Source organism: Cygnus olor, chromosome 1 (assembly GCF_009769625.2).
Source record: "Cygnus olor isolate bCygOlo1 chromosome 1, bCygOlo1.pri.v2, whole genome shotgun sequence".
NCBI lineage: Eukaryota > Metazoa > Chordata > Aves > Anseriformes > Anatidae > Cygnus > Cygnus olor.
The window spans coordinates 128,342,799-128,359,430 of record NC_049169.1 but is presented as its reverse complement, the minus strand read 5'-3'; the positions used below and the strand labels follow the sequence as shown (position 1 = coordinate 128,359,430).

The 16,632-nt window shown below is 38.8% G+C and overlaps 1 protein-coding gene across 6 annotated transcripts in view; it reads right to left on the bottom strand.

The window, feature by feature from the left end:
- Positions 1 to 16,632, bottom strand: part of CTPS2 (CTP synthase 2) — a 76,033-nt gene that overhangs the window by 55,951 nt on the left and 3,450 nt on the right. For all 6 annotated transcript variants that reach the window (XM_040532794.1, XM_040532803.1, XM_040532813.1 and 3 more), the window contains exons 3-9: positions 14,707 to 14,877; positions 14,324 to 14,424; positions 12,401 to 12,517; positions 10,915 to 10,998; positions 5,578 to 5,658; positions 929 to 1,080; positions 554 to 686 (exon numbers count right to left, since the gene is read on the bottom strand). In XM_040532794.1, coding sequence (XP_040388728.1) covers positions 554 to 686; positions 929 to 1,080; positions 5,578 to 5,658; positions 10,915 to 10,998; positions 12,401 to 12,517; positions 14,324 to 14,424; positions 14,707 to 14,877 — 839 coding nt within the window. The remainder of the gene's footprint in view (positions 1 to 553; positions 687 to 928; positions 1,081 to 5,577; positions 5,659 to 10,914; positions 10,999 to 12,400; positions 12,518 to 14,323; positions 14,425 to 14,706; positions 14,878 to 16,632) is intronic.

Below are 16,632 nucleotides of genomic sequence, written 5' to 3'. Positions count from 1 at the left end.
TTCCGTGTAGTTCAACTTTCTGCTCTCATTAAAACAAGACATTTGTCTTATTTGTCTCTAATAGTGCTTTACAGTAAATAGAGCAACTACTTTCTTGGAGAAACTGACCTAATTCTGATATCACTAGAATCTTGAAGATAACTTCTTGAGAGCAATCAAATTTAACTGCAATGAAGAACATCAGCTTCTGACACCAGATTTTAAAAAGAAAGTCAATTGGTTTTCAATTCACCTATTTTCTCTTGTCTTTCTTAAACTAATCTCATTAAAACAATAAGCAGCCTCACTAGAACAAATAAAACCCACCTTTGAGAGTAAATCAAATCATCGGATCCAGTTTTGAGTAGTCACAGTGTTCCTTTCAGATAATCCTACTTCCAAATAAACTAATCTCTAAACAAGTCTTTTATAAAAAAATGAAATGTTTAGCTAGTCTGTATTTATACACAATTCATTTTCTAATTTCCGTATGAATTAAAACTACTTTATATGACAGAAACTAGTAAAGCATATTCAGAGTATTCCTGAAAGCAAAATCCAGAAATATCCTCACCATTAAATCCAGTTTGTGATTAATTGCCAGCGCAGAGTGTTCCAGAGCCTTGAAAACAGATGCATAGCAATCACTTAGTTTTGTGTACTTGCCAACGAGAGCTATGGAACACACCTTCAGCAACCTTTCATACCTGACAAAAATGAGATATCGTGTTATTACCCCAATTTTCACAATGTTTGCTTTTTCTTTAACTTCACAAAATACCTTCTAAAATCCCCAAAGTGTCAATGCTTTTAAACCCAGAGCTTCCACGGGTGTTGCAGTAGCAGGATGCTCCTGACCCAAACCCAATTTGGTCACTTCAGTGCAGCTAAAAACCTAACTTGAATTCAAACACTTCTACTTTTGAAAGAGCAGCAGGAGTTAAAATACCTGTCAGCCATTTTCCTCCATTTCATTAGAAGATCACTTGGTCGGTCATCAATGGGTAAATTTAACCTCTGTTTAAAATACTTAATAATGCCTTGCTCCTCCAACAGAATTGGTACTCGGTAAGTGGAAGAAACATCATGGATAAATATCACCTAATTAAAAAAAAACACAATATAAAAGTCTTACCTAAATATTTCTTATGCTAAACATACATTCTATTTTGTATACTACATACATTTTGTATTCTACATACATTCTACTTTTTAAGTTCTTTTCTTTTGAATGAGCAGGGTAGTTGTTGTAGTGTAATGTAACCCCAACAGACAGCTAAGCACCACACAGCTGCTTGTTCACTCACCCCAGCAGGATGGGGAGAGAGAACTGGAACAGTAAAAGTGAGAAAACTCCTGGGCTGAAATGAAGACAGTTTAACAGGTAAAGCAAAAGCTACAAGCAAAGCAAAATAAGAATTAATCCACTACTTTCCATCAACAGGCAGATGTTTAGCTACTTCCAGTAAAGCAAGGTTTCATCACACACAACTGTTATTTAGGAATACAGATGCCAAAATTCTGAATGTCTGTCCTTCATTCCCCCAAGCTTTTATTAAAATCACAGAATCACAGAACAGTTTGGGATGAAAGGAACATTAAAAATCATCCTGTTCGAACCCCCCTGCCATGGGCAGGGACACCTCCCACCAGACCAGGTTGCCCAAAGCCCCATCCAACCTGGCCTTGAACACTTCCAGGGATGGGGCTCCTGCTCCACCCTCACACAGCAAAGAATTTCTACCTTATATCTAATCTAAATCTACCCTGTTTTAGTTTAAAGTCATTATTCCTTGTCCTATCCCTAAACTCCCTGGCAGAGAGTCCCTCCCCAGCTTTCCTGTAGGCCCCCTTTAGGTACTGGAAGGACACTATAAGGTCTGCCCTGAGCCTTCTCTTCTCCAGGCTGAACAACCCCAACTCCCTCAGCCTGTCTCCACAGAAGAGGTGCTTCAGCCCTCTGATCATCTTCGTGGAGCATGACATCATATGATAGGGAATATCCCTTCGATCAGTTTGGGTCATCTGTCCTGGCTGTGTCCCCTCCCAGCTTCTTGCGCACACCCAGCCTGCTCACTGGCAGCATCAGAAGTAGAAAAGACCTTGACTCTGTACTAGCACTGCTCAGTAATAACTAAAACATCTGTGTGTTATCAGCACAATTTTCATAACAAATCCAAAACACAGCACTATATGAGCTATTATGAAGAAAATTAACTCTATCCCCCCCCCAAAAAAAAAAAAGTACAGCCAATATTTAAAGTTCCACTAAATCTACTAGGAAAAAGTTAACCAAAAGATAAAAATTAATTTCACTTCTTCATTACACCATCATATAAATACAGCTTGTCAAGGCTATCAGCAAGTCAGTTGACACATCAGTTTTAATACAAACTTCTGCCCCACAAGCAGTCATGCTTGCTAACAAACCCTTTTTCTTCCTCTTTCACAAACTTGAGGAATATTAACTGGGAAAGAAAGAATAAGAAACCTCACAAAACAGACCCAAGCACAATGTGATGAAGTTTCCTAAAAGAATTTTCTTAGTGAATTGGATTATGTAATTAAATGATGAGTATAGCCCATTCAAGGGCCATTTAATTAAGAATGCATATTTATAAACAGTGTCCAAACTGCTTGTAGTTAAGTTCACTGCACTTGGCTTATGCAAGACGGTAGAGTTTGGAATCCTGAGTACAAGTGTACACAAGAAGTAAAGGATACTTGCTTAGTTAGTGATCCTTGACTTGCATTCACCACATAAGTATGTAAACATGCACGCTACTTCACACCTCTCTGTGTGCCCATTCAATAGCAAAAAAGTGTAATCACAGCCCTCCTACAGTGAGAGAAAGGCTTATCCAACTGGTCTTCCAAAATTGATAGCTATCAGCTACCATCTTAAGCATATAACATTAAAAAAGAGCCACTAGCTGCTCTAGATTAGTCTTGTTGACTGTTACAGCCCCAAAACAGGCCAAAGACACTGGTTGTGTTTTGGTAGTATATCCTTTGAACTGAGGAGGGAAGAGTTGCCTGATAAAAGCAAAATAAAAAATACACTTAGAGGAAGACTGTGGACAAAGTAGCATGTGGTTTTCATGGACTAGTGTCCTGGTTTCAGTTAGGACAGAGTTAATTTTCCTCCTAGTAGCTGGCAGGGTGCTATGTTTTGGATTAGAATGAGAAGAGCGCTGATAACATGCTGATGTTTTAATTGTTGTAGAGCAGTGCTTACACCAAGCCAAGGACTTTTCAGCTTCTCACTCTGTCCTGCTAGCGAGCAGGCTAGGGATGCAGCAGGAGCTGGGAGGGGACAGACCCAGGACAGCTGACCCAAACTGGCCAAAGGGGTATTCCATACCATCTGACGTCATGCTGAACAATATATAGGGGTGGCTAGCCGGGGTGGAGGGGGGGCCGGCTGCTCGGGGATAGGCTGGGCATCGGTCAACGGGTGGTGAGCAATTGCATTGTGCATCACTTATTTCGTACACATTATTACTATTAATACTATTATTATTATTATTATTGTTATTATTTTTCCTATCTTAATAAACTGTCTTTATCTCAACTCACAGACTTCACTTTCCCCTTTCTCTCCCCCATCCCAGAGAGGGAGGGGGGAGGGTGAGCGAACAGCTGTGTGGTGTTTGGCTGCCAGCTGGGCTAAACCACAACAGTCCTTTAAAATTAACTCTGTCCTAACTGAAACCAGGACAACTAGTTACGGCAATCCTGGAAAACATTTCCAGGCACATGAGAACAAGAAATCATCAGGAGTGGTCAGCACGGATTCTCCAAGGGGAAATCATACTTGATCAACTCGGTAAGCTTCTACGATGAAACAAGTGGCTTAGTAGATGAGGGAAGAACCATGGATGTTGTCTACCTAAACTTCAGTACGGTCCTTGACACCATCTCCCACAAGATCCTCAGATATGTTGTTGATGTATGGAATGGGTGAGCAGAGGGGTGGATTAGAAACTGGATGAATGGCTGAGCACAGAGGGTGGGGATCAGTGGTGCAAAGTCTAGTTGGAGGCCAGTAACTAGCAGCATACTGCAGGGGGTCAGTACTGGGTCCACTCCTGTTTAACAGCCTCATTAACGAACTGGATGATGGGGAAGAGCATAGCCTCAGCAAGTTTGCAGATAACACAGAACTGGGAAGAATGGGTGATATACCAGAGGGTTGTGCTGCTACCAGAGGGACCTGATACTGCCAGAGAAGTGCACACAATTTCTGTTTGATTCAATTTCCGGTTGCCTCTCTCGGGCTGGAGAGAAACCACAGAGGATTTTCCATGAAGACAGTTCAAGTGCTTTGCCTTCCACTAACAGTAAGGTGGCAGGCAGCAAGTGGGGTAAAGTAACGGCCATGCTATCCTGTATACCTTTATCTGAGATCTTACAACAAAAAGCTTTTTTTACACAACTAATTTTTTACACAATTAATACATATGTGAAATACAGCATCACTGTTGGCATCTATTATCCCTTTAATATTATCCATTACTTTGAGGAATAACATGCTCTCACCTGGAAAAAAATTAAAGAGCACTTGATTTATCAAAATTAATATTTGAATATCAATCACCACAATTAAGGCCAAAATATGTGAATTACAAAAGGATATATATAACTACACTGTAGATGTTCTAAGCGTGTTAAAGGACATGAATAACCTATTACATATTATCCCAGTAAGAGCGTTCACGTGGCTGTGATGATCTATGGACATAAGTAAAATCCCTAGCTTTAGGGATGGCTTTGATCACTCATTATTATAACCACCTGAGATGATTTATGGACAATAACCAACCATAGCTTCAAACAATCTATGAAACTGCATGGTTTTCATGACAATGTATAGCAATTAACCATGCACTAAAAATTGATTCCTTTTATTAACTTTTTACAATCCATTCAGTAATGTGGGAATAGAAATGTTGTTTTTGCAGTGTTACATTGTTTAGAAGGAAGGAATGTGATATTGAGATATGCTTACAGTGATAAGAAAGCTCAGCAGGTGACCTCGTAAATGCAGACGACCAGACTCCTTAGAGCAATCAGGTGAAAATCACTATGTTAAGTCAAGCCAGGTAAGGGGAGAAAACATTACCACCTCAAAAACAGGCTGGCAACTGAAGGCCAGGCATTGTCTGTGAAGCATCAGATAGATTGTGAACCTGGATTACCCACTCAGTGGGGAAACAGGGGAGGGTCCTGTCATCAAAAAGTATATAAACTGTGTTTTGGAACCAGTAGGTGCGCTCCTGCTTGTGGGACGCCCGCCATTGCAATCGTGAATAAATTACTACTTCACTGAGATCCTCGCCTGAGCCTAAGTTATTGGCTACGGAGTGTTTCTCACAGTAATTATACCAAATGTAACATGCATTTAAATTGTCAACAATTGCTCAACATATGAAACTAAAAATATTGGGAATTTTTATGTTAAAGTGCTATAGTGTACATGACAACAAGAAAAAATTGGAAAATCAATTACATATTAATGAAATAGTCTAAAGTGGAAAACAGAAACGCACAGGTATCTTTGTATGCTGTCCCACATATTTAATGATGAGTACTGACCTGCTCAGGCTCCACGTGGCAGAACATTGAGATCTTTTCCTTCACTGCCATTTCTATAGGTTTTGCACTTCTGCAGACAATCTGTCATAATATTCGAAAAAAAATCATAAATCTTCACCAGAAAAAAACAACAGAAGATCCTCAATACTGTTCATGAAGAAGCTCATATCCTTTGGAAGCACAGTGCAAGCACGTACACCTTTTTTTTCTGCCCTCTTTTGGAGCTCTATCGATATATCATAGCTCACATATATCTTCTATCTAGCAAGGCAGAAGTAATCAGTCAACCTGCCCTTACTGACCCATTTGTATTAATCTTTCTTTGGCATCCTCTGTATGCTACTTCCTCATGTTCTCCTTCCTTTTAGCTACTATTGAAATATTCTTTAGGCAAAGTCATAAAGCTCTGTAAGTACGAATCAAAAGAAATATTTTGATCTTCTCAGGTAAGTTCAGAGCAATAATACTTAGCTTATATGCATGTTTTCTACCATTTCAGTACTTCAGCACATTTTTTGTAACTCTTAATTTGTACATCATTGTAAAAAGAAGGCTGAAGAAGAGAAAATTCTCTCTTAACTTTGTGGACTTTTTCTGGTGCAATTATTTTGCTGATACATATAAAACCTGGGAATTTTAGAAAATACTGTCAATTTTTTTTTTTTTACCAACAAAGAAAACAAGTGTGTTTTTTGGTGTTTGTTGGAAGGGATTTTTTTTTTTTGCAATATCTAATTTCAGGCAACTAACTAAATGCAAAACTGCTCTCTGTATGTGCCTTTTGAAAACTTAGTCTCCTACCTCAAGTTATTTTGAAAGTTTAATAGAAAGTTGTACTGTTAAAAGATGAATTCACTATTTTCCCCATCTTTCTCGCAAACATAACTAAACACATTAAGCCCTTTTTTGTTCAGAAACTTGTAGCTAACCTTTGATCACCTTGCTAGAACACATTTAGCTACAATGATATTGATGAACTCTAATCAACTTCTCCTACCCTTACAAAAACTTCTAGGATCAGGAAAATCAATGCCAAGGGAAAATTAGTGTGTGTTCTAATAATCAAAAAAGATTTATGTAACAATTTGTGCATTCTCTTGAACTAAGCCCAACTTATACTTAAGAATTGGATACTATTTGAAAACATTATTCATAAACGTTGATAGTATGAACACATGATCAAATCCACTAGGAAATCTATCATCCTTCTCACTGAGACAGGTTTCAATTTAATAGAGTCACAGAAATCAAAAACATCAGAAGCAGCATGGAAATACAAAACTACGATAACAGTGGCCAAGAAGCAGCTCAAAGCAACGTAATACAAATAAGACAATGAACAATGCAATTGAATAGGGCAGCAAAGACAAACATATAATCAGCTTTCAAAATGCAGCAACAGAGTCGATTAAATCTGCAGGCACAGTGTACTCATTAAGCGCTTAGAACCCGCCGTGGAGAACAGAAAGGCTCCTGCTTACAGACAGCTGAGACTGGCCCAAAATGCCACCTCAGGGATGCCTAGGACCACAGAGCAAGGCAGCAGCTATCACAAACAAGTCAAGCCAAGCTTACATCAGGCAGCCTGGCTGCACAGCTTGTCAAGGAAGCCCATCCGACTGCTGTTCTAGGAACTTCGCCAGGTGTTGTCTTGGCCTTGCACCAAGAAAAAGAGCAACCATTTACAGATTTTCTTGAAGCAGTGCCTTAGCAACTTACTGACATGGCCAAGAGGTGTTGCTCACACTGTAATTTCTCTATGCTTTGGTGCTCACCATCAGCAGTAAAAAAAAAAAATAAATAAAAAAAAAAATAGTACAGTGCCCCAGAACTGTCCCAGGCAAGAACTCAAAATGTGAGAGAGTGACTAGATGTTTCCTTTTCCACATATATACACATTTAACAAGCTTTAACAATTAATTTGGGGGGGAGCTGGACACTGGCAGATATCTTAAAGGCCTCCAAAAATCACATTCAACTTTCCATATGTAATTAGTACCACAAAAGGGATTTTGAACTTCAGGCCCTGAAGCTTGGAATATAGAGCAGCACTGCACAAATAAAACCCTTTCCTTCCTCAACCTATTACAGTTAACAGGTTACAACAGTTTGAAGCTACCAAAACACATCTTTCATACACCTTATTTATAAAACCATTGGATTTGTAGTTTAAAACATGCACGTTGATAAACTTAAAATTCTAGGTCCTGTTACAAAATAAAATCTGAAAATGTGGATAAGTAAATAAGTAAGTACATGCTCTCTCCTATCCAATTCAAATACAGATATTTGAAAACTGTGCCTATAGTACAAACACCAGTACAGTTGATAATGTACAGATTATCAATGGCTTTGTGAATTGCTGATCACTTGACAAGTATCTACATATTTTCATGATGAGAACAGGTTACCTCTTCTCATTATATAAATATTCAACATTTATCCACTAACAGTAAAAATGCTGGTTAGTGCTTGTAGAAATTTTCAGGGAAAAAAAAGGGTTTGTGCAACCTAATAGGAAAACATTATCGATGTTATCAATGCAAAGTTACCCTGCATCAGAAGTTAATACCAGATATTGATACAGAATTGTTCTTGTTTTGTAATTAGAAAATTCAAAGTGCAAAAAAGCGCTTTTATTTCAAGTAAAAATTGAGGCTGGTGTGTGGCAGATTCTTTGTTCTCATTCACAGTATTGTGTTAGCAGGTGAATTAGTATTTGGGCCAGGGCTTAAAGCCGGTCTGCTCTGAACCAAGATTGCCCACACTGTTTAATCATTAGCTTGCTCATTTACTCTGCTTTGGATGCTTTATCCAGCTTCTCCCAAGACAACTTTGCTCTACAGGGGCCAACCCTAATGAAATCTTAGTTATGCTTTTAAGCGGTTTTGTGAAAAAGGCTGGAAAGACCTTTAATATTTTTAACACACCTCACATTTTTTCACTTGATGTGGCAAATTGTGTCATAAAAGCATTTTTTAGAATGGAATCTGTTCCCACTGGATTTCTGTCACTAATTCAAGTAGTTGTACTCTTCCCTGGAAAGTGGCAACAAGATGAGGCCCTTAGAACATCCAGAAACTAGAAAAGCACATAAGCCAAAAAGTCACCTCTTGCAAAAGTTCAAGGAGAAAAAAAAATCAGAAAGAAGCACAACACAGAGTTTAGTTGTGCAACTATTCTTTTAAAAATCATTCCTCCTTTGTGAGGATATAAATATTATACAGAACCAGTGACTATTCTCTCTTTCATTTCTGAGAAGAGTTAGGTAGGAAGCTTTTTCTACCAATAGACTTTACGGCAATGGAAAGGGCTCAATGACTTCCAGAATTAAATATGGAAAATATTCTTTGACTTAACAAGCAACCTCACATGAAAGAGCAAAATTATTCTTTTTCTTTCTTGAAGAACTAGAAATGCAGTTCAGCTGCATTACCTGCAGCTCAGGAAAACACAAAGCATAAGTTTGAACTGTGGTTGTATTGGCATTTGAAGCTGTGCTGCCCTGGCTTCGCTGCTAGCAGACACACTTGAGCAAGCAGATTAACATCGCTCAGTGGCATACAGGTATCACAACAGGGAGCTGTAATTAACTTATGTCTCCTCTCTGCTCCCTAGGAAAAGTGCCAGTGAAGCAACAAATGCATCCAGGAAATAAGTACATACTCATTTCTAGGCACCGGGGAGAGAGAATGGAAGTTGAGCGTTTGTCATCATCTGCCAATTCACATGACATGAAACTTGTTTCCTTTGAGTTCACTACACTACGTGGTGCAAGTCCAACAAAAGAAAGGAACTGAGGAACCTTACTTTGAGGATTCACCCATGTGTTTCATATTTCCTTTTTAAAGGTTATGTTTCACGGGTAGGATTGCTTCTTCTTAATCATGCATAAAAAGAAACTAGAGAAAGAATGTTAGAAGCCAGAAGCATTCTAGCTCTTCTAGGTCTTCCCACAAAGTGAACTGAGACATCTGAACTTTAGATTATTTTTAAGCAATGCAGAATGATTTTTCTGCAAAGCTCCTATTAGAAGAACATAGGTAGAGGCCCAAGATTTTGCTAAGAGTTATTTGGATTATGTTAACTTAGAGTAAATACGAGTAGTTGTAGTGGGTTTACGTGGCAAGGTTTTGGTAGCAGGGGGCCATAGGGGTGGCTTCTGTGAGAAGAATCTAGAAGCTGCCCCATGTTAGGTAAGGGTCCCACTGCTGACCAGGGCTGAGCCAATAAGCGATGTTGTTTGCGCCTCTGTGAGAACATATTTAAGACAGGGAAAAAAAAAGCTGCGCCACACAGCGGCTGGGAGAGTGAGAGGAGTGAGGAACAGCCTTGCAGGCGCCAAGGTCAGTGAAGAAGGAGGGGGAGAAGTGCTCCAGGCGCCGGAGGAGAAGTCCCCTGCAGCCTGTGATGAGGACCATGGTGAAGCAGGCTGTCCCCCTGCAGCCCATGGAGTACCGCGGTGGAGCAGGGTTCCACGCTGCAGCCCGTGGAGGAGACCACGGTGGAGCAGGTGGACCTGCACCGACAGAGACTGAGGCCTGTGGAAGACCCCCGCTGGAGCAGATTCTGGGCCGGACCTGCAGCCCGTGGAGAGGAGACCACGCAGGAGCAGGTGACCTGGCAGGAGCTGCTGCCCGTGGGGAACCCAGGTTGGAGCAGTTTGCTCCTGAGGGTTGGACCCCGTGGTACGGACCCATATCTGGAGCAGTTCTTGAAGAGCTGCTGCATGTGGGCAGCCCACACCGGATCAGTTCGGCGAGGACTGCATCCCGTGGGAGGGACCCCACAGCACAGGGGACAAGAGTGACCAAGAAGCAGTGGCGGCGAAGAAGCGCTATAGACTGACCATAACCCCCATTCCCCCCTTCCCCTGCACCGCTCGGGGGGAGGAGGTAGAAAGAGAGCGCACGGGGGGGAAGGTGCTTTTGGTTTCTTTCCTTTGTTTCTCACTTCTCTAGCTTATTAGTAATAGGTAATAAATCTTACTATCTCCCTATGCTGAGTCTGTTTTGCCCGTCACGATAATTACTGTGCGATCTCCCTGTCCTTATCTCAACCCTTGAGCCCTTTTCATCGTATTTTCTCTCCGTTCCTCTTTGAAGACGGGGAGTGAGAGAGCGGTTGTGGTGGAGCTCGGCTGCCCACTCGAGTAAAACCACCACAGTAATTTAACTTCCTGTGTCTTTAGTCAAGTAGTACAGCACATATGTTGCATTTCTTCTAAAATTCATGTCTCTTGTGGGAGACTAAGGCTTGTTCTTTGATCACTGGCTATGCATGGATACTTCTAGATGACCTGTAAACAAAACTGCATTTATTGACTAATGAACTCACCAAATCTGGAGACAAGCCTAGACCCCTCAGTGCTCGAACACTGTTCTGTGTTGGTTTTGTCTTCTGTTCACCAGTGGCATTAGGCTAGAAAGACATATTTTTAAAGCTCAAATAGGAAATTTATTAAACAAAATCCATTAACAGAGAAGTTGTAAGTTAAAAGTGAAAAGTCATTGCAAGTAATAATACTTGCAGGAAGTAAGCATATCGAAACAGAGCCACAAAAGAAATGTCACTACAATTATTACAAACATTAAAAATTCTGTGAAGAAGCACATGGCCCTAATTTAGGTCAAGTTTATTTTGTTATTTGTCTTTCAAAGTAAAAGTTCCAATATAATTGACTCAGGTAAGCGAAATATTTCATAATTTGGACTTTGCTAATAAATGCAAAGTGTCCAACAGCACAAAGCCTTCAGTACTCAGAAATAATCAGATGCAGTAAATAATTCACAAAATCAAACCCACTGAATATTAGATGCAGTGGTAAATATTCTCTTTTTATCTACACAAAGTGTGAGCATACCATCATTATCAACATTTCATTAATGAAATCTCCCCAGTGAATACTTACCTCTTAAAATAAAATCTACTTGCGAATTAAAATTAAAAAAAAAATACTTTCAGCCTTGTACAGTAAGTTGTAGTGGTCCTGACTGGAATACCACTGTACATCAGGGAGTTAGTGATCCACGTAAAAGTTAACCTGAGTAGACCCAGACCACTGTTATGCTGGGCTATGCTGCACATCCAGCCTGGCCTTCAGGCACTGTTGTTCTGCACCAATCCCTTGGCTGTGGGATAAATAGTCATGGAATAAACTCAACTAGCTCACTGTACCAGAAGAGCATGCAAGCAGCTCACACTTGGTACCGAAACTTACATCACCTATCTGACCTTGTCTTCATCTAGCAATGCAGCAACAAGTTCTCATGAGAACATCATTTGTGCTTGACAGCAGAAATGATAGAGTTGTTTCCTAGTAAGAAAGTCATGTAATAAATTCAAATGACCAAAAGGGAAGAATCTCTTCTATGAATGGAGTCAGCCCAGCATGCTGCATGTAGTTCAATGCAACACCACCTGGGTTTCCTTCCACCTAAAGGGAGGTATGATTATCTATATTATCCATTCCTTACAGTGTTACCTCAAACAGAATTTTAAATAATATCTTACAGAGGCGGAGTACCTTTCTTACTGGGATCATAACGTACCAGCACCTTCCAGCACAAAACACAAGCATATTTAGCCTTCTAGGTAAATCAGTATTTATTAACCTTTTTTTTTGGATAACTTAGAACATTAAAACACATTCTCACATCAATAAAGTAATTAACAAGGCTTTTATTTACCCAAATGAGATTGGCTTTCATCTCAATTTCTAAACGCCTCCAACATCCCTTCTTAATTAGAGAAGTAAACAAATATAAAGCTCAATACAGAATAAAAGTTGCCGATAATTAAAATGTTTATTTTAATAACTTACCTGTGGTACTAGACTGACATGGATGTTACAGAAGTTCTCCCTTTTTGCTTTGAACTGAAACTGTCTAAATGCTTCAACAAATGGCATTCCTTCAATGTCTCCAATAGTTCCACCCAGCTGAAAAAGAAAGGTTGAATCTGTCAGTGGCAGAAAGTAAAAAATATATATATATTTTAAAGAGTCTACCTTTTACAGATTCAACAAGTTATCTGAATTTTTTATCTAGTAAATCCTAAAATTTGCAGGCATACTCTACAAAGAGCCCTCACCTATTCTGCATATTGTCTCTTGTGGAAAACAAAACAATTTTCCTGTTTCTTTATATTGACTTTACACCAAACACATAAGATTCCCATAGGAAGACGTATGGTGCTATGGAGTAAGCACCATACTTTTACTAACTTCTAAGTGGTGAACAGGAGTTAATGAATAGTTAGACTGATGTGACTATTTTTGTATAGAGGTATTCAGGTATTATACATTTTCCTGACAGATTAATAAGCAGTCAGGACCAACAAGATACAGACATCTAGCAGTATTATCATGGTTTTTGAACATTGATAAATGCTATATAAACAATGCAAATAATATATTATAAACATTTAAATATGTTACCAACCCAAAGTCCAAGACTAAGTCCATGATAAACCTGACTTAAAGACATGAATTCGATGTTTTTCAAAGACATAAAGAGCTGTAGTAAACTAAACACTGAATAAAGCAGTCTAGCATGGAAGTCTTGTGAAGCAAGAGTGTTTCAGAATGATCCTTTTGTGCCACCACGTGGCTTTTGACAGTGTTGCGCATTTGTGTTCACAGTACCAGAAAAACCACACTCCTTCAGAGTTGTGCAATGGAAAAAGAATTCTCTAGGACTGTAAGAGTAAAAGTAGATATTTTTATGAGGCTAGAGGTATAACAAAAAAAAAAAAAACAAAAAACTTAACATGGAGGAAACAAAATTATATTTGAAGTTAAAGGACTTACAAGCTCATCTCTTATTAATGTTCTTGAGCAACTTCTATATTTACTGCTTTTGCATTTCCTTTAAATGAAGCATGAGTCACTGTCCACATCATAAAAGAGACCTATAGCTATATTTATATTTTAACCAAGGTATACTTTTCTGTGTAAGAAATCCTGACCAACTTGATGGCCTGGGTCTTGAAATTTATCACCCTATTGATTACAGCACTGCTTTCAGGCATGAAATCTATGACACGTTCTTCCCAGGTTTGATCTTCTTCTGTATTTTCCGCTCTAATAGTAATACCTAGCAGTTAATGACTGCACTTCTTCCAGTTGTCTCCAGGCACTACTAAGAATGGGTGAAAATCATTAGTTCAATTCTGCAGAACATCAGTGGGTTAAGTGATTAACAAAGTTACTTCCAGAGATCTTAAATATATAAGCAGAAAGTGGGAAACTAACTCATACAATGTTTAAATATATCCCTGCAAATATTCCACAGGCAACAATGTGGAGCATTTGAAGTCATACAGAAAGCTAAAATGCTACAGGATCCCCGACTGGCCATGGGTGTTTCAGGTATTACACGTTTTCTCAGTGCTATTAACAGTATGCAGCTTCAGTCAAATGTCTGTAACCTGGAAGAAATACTTCACATTACAGTAATTGACTTTCTTAATTTTATAAATTAATAAATTCTTAAGCAACTCCATTTCAGCAGTATTCTGGAAGGGATTTAGTCAAGTTAACAGAAACTGTATAGGGACAAGACCATGCCTATCATTCACAGAACAAATCATAAAGAATACAAAATGTGTCCTTGTATTATAGCTCGCCACAGAACTGCAGTCTGACTTTTTTTTTTTTTTTTTTTTTACAGTAAATAGCAAAGAGAAAGCAAGCTAGTTTTTTGCGTTAGCTGCGGATATAGATCCTAAAAGATTCTATACTTGCCTCAATTACACAGATTTGTGGCTCTTTTCTGTCATCATCCACAGGAACTTTTGCCTGATTCATTACCCATTCTTGAACTGCATCAGTGATGTGTGGAACAACTACAAGACAAAGGAAAAGTACTAAGGCAAGCACATCTCAAATGTACATATGTACATGTTTTTGCATGCAAGGAGGGAAAAACAAGCAGGAAGTCGAAAGGAAACAACTTCTTTTTTTATACTCCTTATTTCCCTGAACCCAGAAGCCCAACATTACAGAAATATTCCCAGATCTCCTAGGAAGGAGAAAGGAATAAGCTGACACAGCAAGAAGCAGCTTGTTTTTCCCACTCTTTTATAAAGTCTGAATGGATTAGTATACCACAGAATGTAACATCGTACCTTGAACAGTCTTTCCCAGGTAATCACCATGTCTTTCCTTATTGATAACATGCTGATATATCTTTCCGGTGGTGATATTGTTATCTTTATAGAGATTAATGTCCAAGAATCTCTCATAATTTCCTAAATCTAAGTCAACTTCTCCACCATCATTCAGTACAAAAACTTCACCTGAAAAAAAGAAAGTGAAAACATTAAAAATAACATAGGAAAGTTTAGGATGAAAAACATAAGAGACAGAAAAGCAATAAAATAACCACAAGTTATTAAACACGTAGGTGTACCACAAACATATCTTCAAATTGAAGAAACATTTCTTTTAAAAGACACATTGCGATGACATACCAATAAAGTACACACTGCAGCTGGATCTGCATTGTCATTCTGTGTCTTAATATTTGAGTCACTACTTTCACACTGAATGTCTAACCCTCAGTCACCAATAGTTTTGAAAATGAATGTAAGTTATATTGCCAAAATATTTAAGTGACTTAAAAATATTTAACCAGTATTTCAGTAGCCTGCTACAATCCCCGATTGGAAGACAGTAATTTCCAGGAATCATAAATCAGTAATAAATAAAACATCAATTTACACGTGGCAGACAAAAACTGTGCTTTTATAAGCATGAATTATCACCCACTTTCCAAGTGTTTCAGTATAAATTCTTGTTGTATGGAACTATTTGAATGATTAAGGCTTGGACCAGGAGTGAAGTTATGATGTACATAAATGCTTATTCAAGTGTGATAACTATTTATTATTCAGTTGTTTCATCTCATATATTCAGTTCACTATGCCCACAGCGAGGGTTATTTCTGACTCTGGAAAATCTAATGAAAATATTCTTCATGGTTCAGACTTCTCTTAAAGCAAAGAGTCTGTAAATAATTCTGAAGCTCATCAACCTCTGAAGGATCTGAAGTTGCTAGATGCTAGGGTAAAGCTGGAAAACTCTGCACATGAGAAAAGAAACAATTCCCCTGAAGGCAGGGAAATTCTGTAGACTATGGAAATATACATCCCAGCTAAATACCACAATCCAATGAGCAGTTTAACAAAAACAAAAGAAAAACACCACAATGCATGCAACAGAGAGGAAGATTTATGCCTGATCCCGCGAAGCAATAAGTTCCTCCTCTTTACCACTAATTCGCTATTAAAGCCAACAGAAGCAGAGTGGAACTGACATTTCTCAAAAGCGGGCCTTTGAGGAATAAAAACTGTATTTAAAAAAAAAAACTTTAAGTGGAAATCTCTAAATTATAATCCTTTGACTCAATCAGTTTTCCCCCAAAACGTTCACAAAAGAGGCTTGCCATTCTGGCTTGTGTGAACTGCTACTTACTACCCCACAAGTCTGTGTGTTTTTTGTTTTTTTTTAAGCAGTATGAAAATTCTTCTGCAAACAGAGGAAAAACAAGTCATGTGGGAATTAGATACCACATTTGCCCCCTTGTCCCTTATGTGATCCACGGAAGGAATACACCCTCACAATCTCAAGTCATTGCAGGAGTCTTACCACCAAAGGTAACGTGCATGACAGATGAAGTAATGTTCAACATTATAAATGCCCGTCAGAGTGTCTTGCAGCTCATCAGCAATGTAGAGAGCCAACCAAACAAAGCATCTACTTTAAAATGACATGACAGCCAGCTCTCTAAGCTCCGCTGATTGTTTTGACTGGATCTTCATTGTCACAAATTAGAGCTTAATCTAACTCTCATGAAGACATTCACACTAGGGACACTGACAGCTGACATCCCAGTAAGAGCATTCACAAGGAACTGTCCAGGAAAACAGTTTCAAATAAGTTTTGCAGTACCATTCCAACTTTTTATCAAGTTGAACTGAAGATAGCATAGACTGGATAAAGCCAACAGCTAGGATTCTTCCCAACAAAGCAGAATTTCATAGAAAGTAAGC